Source organism: Theobroma cacao, chromosome 1, assembly GCF_053813885.1.
Source record: "Theobroma cacao isolate CCN51 chromosome 1, ASM5381388v1, whole genome shotgun sequence".
Classification (NCBI taxonomy): Eukaryota; Viridiplantae; Streptophyta; class Magnoliopsida; order Malvales; family Malvaceae; genus Theobroma; species Theobroma cacao.
This window is the reverse complement of record NC_142639.1, coordinates 15,682,965-15,686,176: the sequence shown is the minus strand read 5'-3', so window position 1 is coordinate 15,686,176 and position 3,212 is coordinate 15,682,965. Positions and strand designations below refer to the sequence as shown.

Below are 3,212 nucleotides of genomic sequence, written 5' to 3'. Positions count from 1 at the left end.
AGCTGATTTTGGAGTAAAAAGAAAGAAAAATAAAATGCCAACACATTTAATGACAAATGAGAAGGCAAAATCACAATTAAATGCCTAACCTGAAGGTCATAACAGGGGCGTGTTTCGAGAGAGAAAAACCTCCCCACGCAAAACAAAAGAAAAAGGAAAAAAATCCAACCCGTAAAAAGAAAACAAAAATACTAATAATAATAATAATAAATATGGAGTGAGGTGAGAAGGGAAAGAAAGAAGAAGTGACAAGTATTACTTGTCTTTGCTTTTCTTTTTCATTTTGCTCAGCTCAGCGCAATTATGCTGAGAATCTGAATAGAGGAAGAAAACCAAAAATTTAGAAAAAGAGAGAATGAAACAGACTAGTCTCATTCTCTGTTTTTTATTTTCCTCTTGCCATAAATAATTGACGGCTCCGTTTTTGAGTGTTTTTCTTTGGGTGGTGGGCGCGGACAATCCGATGGCGAAGACGGGGGTGTTGAGTTCTGATCCAACGGTGAGAGCGAGAGCGGCGGAATTGAAGAAAGAATTGCAGAGGCTGGTGAGGACCATCGTCGACGATGAGGATTATTACAGCGTCGACGCCATCGATCAAGCTAAAGATGCTCTTTGTGCTTTGAGAGAGCTTAAGTTCAATAAACAATCGACGGCCACCACCACATCCTCCTTGAAGTTTCATGAAGCGGTGTCGTGTCCTGAAGAGTTTAGATGTCCTCTTTCTAAGGAGCTTATGAGAGATCCTATTATTCTAGCTTCCGGTCAGGTAAACCCGTTGTTTCTTTACATTTTTCTTTTAATGAAAATTAATAGAATTTTTATAAAAGAGCGTTTTTTTTTTTCTTTTGGTATTTTTGAGCGATAATTTGAGATAGCTTTTTAGGGTGGCTTCACCTCTCTTTCTCAGCGTGTTAAAAGAAATTTTGATGATTTCGTGATGAAGGTTGTCAATTTGTTCTACTGTTTGGTGTTGAAGAAAATGTGGGTGAATGAAACATTTCACCTTTTTTTTTTTTGGTCATTGTGGATTCATTTATTAAATAAATTACTACTATAAATACCGGTGATTTTAAATTGAGATTTGTTGTAGCATATCTTTTCTCCTCGAATTATATCAGTTAAGGCGAATTTCTTTTTCTGCATTTCGATTTCAGATAGAAATTTAAGACCATTAAGAGTGATTCTGATATAATTAGTTGAAATTGAAGATTTTCAAGTACAGTAAGTATTCGTACTATTTTCTCAACTATTAGAGGAGTACAATTCTTTTATGGGCTATGGTTTTGGATTTTTCTCCCTTAGATATATTCCGTATCATCTTTGGGAACCAAAAGAAATTTGCTTCCTTTTAAATTGTAGCAAATAGATAAATTGCATAATTTTTTATGGTTATTTTTTTGGTAGGTTTGTTTTAATTCAATGTCCCTGGAGACAAGTTCACCAATCGGATGGTTTGTTCTAGTTTGTTTGAAGCTTCAATCTTTTCTTTTTTGGGTCGTGGTTCCTGATTTGTTCATTTGTTGATGTGCAGACATATGACAGACCCTTTATCCAGAAATGGCTGAATGCAGGCAATAGGACTTGCCCTAGAACCCAACAAGTTCTTTCGCACACTGCTCTAACTCCTAATCACCTTGTCAGGGAAATGATATCACAGTGGTGTAAGAGTCAGGGATTAGAATTGCGAAACCCGGTTCAGTATGGTAAAGAGGAGGGGGTAACAAAAGCAGAGCATGACCATTTCTTTTCTTTGCTCGAGAAGTTGTCTGCCACGCTTCCTGAACAGAAGGAAGCAGCAAAGGAGCTTCGGTTGTTGACAAAAAAGATGCCTTCATTTCGGGCTCTTTTTGGTGAATCTGTTGACGCCATTCCTCAACTGCTCACTCCACTCTCTGGAAGCAAATCTCAGAGTGGTGTTCACCCTGATCTCCAGGAAGATGTGATCACGACACTCTTGAACCTTTCAATCCATGACAGCAATAAGAAGCTCGTTGCCGAAACTCCAATGGTTATTCCTCTTCTTATGGAAGCACTGAGATCTGAAACTATTGAAACAAGGAGCAATGCAGCGGCAGCCCTTTTCACTCTATCTGCCCTTGATTCTAACAAGGCACTTATTGGTAAATCAGGTGCCTTAAAACCTCTCATTGACCTTCTAGATGAGGGTCATCCATTAGCAATGAAAGATGTTGCTTCTGCAATATTTAACCTATGCATTATTCATGAGAACAAGGCAAGAGCTGTGAGGGATGGTGCAGTCAGGGTCATAATAGAAAAGATTATGGATGGTGTGCATGTAGATGAGTTATTGGCTATCCTTGCAATGCTTTCAACCCATCAAAGGGCTGTTGAGGAAATAGGGGAGCTTGAAGCTGTTCCATGCTTGCTTCGCATTGTCAGGGAGAGCACTTGTGAACGCAACAAGGAAAATTGCATCGCAATCCTCCACACTGTCTGTCTGAATGATCGAACCAAGTGGAAGGCACTAAGGGAAGAAGAGAATACCTATGGAACAATATCTAAACTTGCTCAAGATGGAACTTCTAGAGCCAAGAGAAAAGCTACTGGCATTCTTGAGAGACTGAGAAGGGCTGTTAATATTACTCATACGGCATGAAGATGTTACTCAATGCAACACTACCAAGCACATCATTTGTAAATTCTGTTTCCAACACCTGGTGATCAGTGCAGCACATCATCATCTCGATTTTGTAAATTCTTGTCCCTCATCAGAGTTTTAATTTCAGTTTTATGAGTTAGCCACTGTTAATAAACACGTTGGAAGCTTGTGTTTATAAGATTTTCTCTTTTGTTTGGTCCAATAATTTTTTTCGGGCATTTGGGTCGTATAGATAGCAGAATCTTGGCCTTTTTTACTTGTTTCATAGCATCCACTCCTGTTCTTTCTCGAATGCCAGTCATGCATCAGATTCTCTCTTTTGTTTTGGTCCAGTAGTTCCCGCACAATCCACATGGCCTATTTAGCAGCTATTAGAATTTTACATGCCATTTAACTGTTTCCCCTTTGTACCAGTTGCACTTGGTCCTTGAGTCTTGGATTTACGCCAGAAAAACTTATCTTTTAACTTCTGCCTCGTCCTTTGTTTTGTCCATTACCTATGCGTCGTACAATTTAGATACTGCAGAATTTTTCTCGCAATAGCAAAGGCGGTCTCTCTCACTCAACGTCCAACCGAGGAAAGAGACAATCT

At 38.9% G+C, this 3,212-nt stretch overlaps 1 protein-coding gene across 1 annotated transcript; it reads left to right on the top strand.

Moving 5' to 3' along the window:
• The first annotated feature begins 239 nt into the window (after window positions 1–239).
• PUB9 (plant U-box 9) lies at window positions 240–2,825 on the top strand. The gene is made up of 2 exons (XM_007049576.3): window positions 240–766; window positions 1,532–2,825. The coding sequence occupies exons 1-2, from the start codon at window positions 464–466 to the stop codon at window positions 2,615–2,617; spliced, it is 1,389 nt and encodes a 462-aa protein (XP_007049638.3). The 5' UTR covers window positions 240–463; the 3' UTR covers window positions 2,618–2,825.
• The last annotated feature ends 387 nt before the right edge of the window (window positions 2,826–3,212 follow it).

What these genes read in the sequence shown, in the direction of transcription:
- PUB9 (XM_007049576.3), top strand. Translation starts at nt 464, where the DNA reads ATGGCGAAGACGGGGGTGTTGAGTTCTGATCCAACGGTGAGAGCGAGA. An exon ending in TTATTCTAGCTTCCGGTCAG is followed by an intron (nt 767 to 1,531) that starts GTAAACCCGTTG and finishes GTTGATGTGCAG; the next exon opens with ACATATGACAGACCCTTTAT.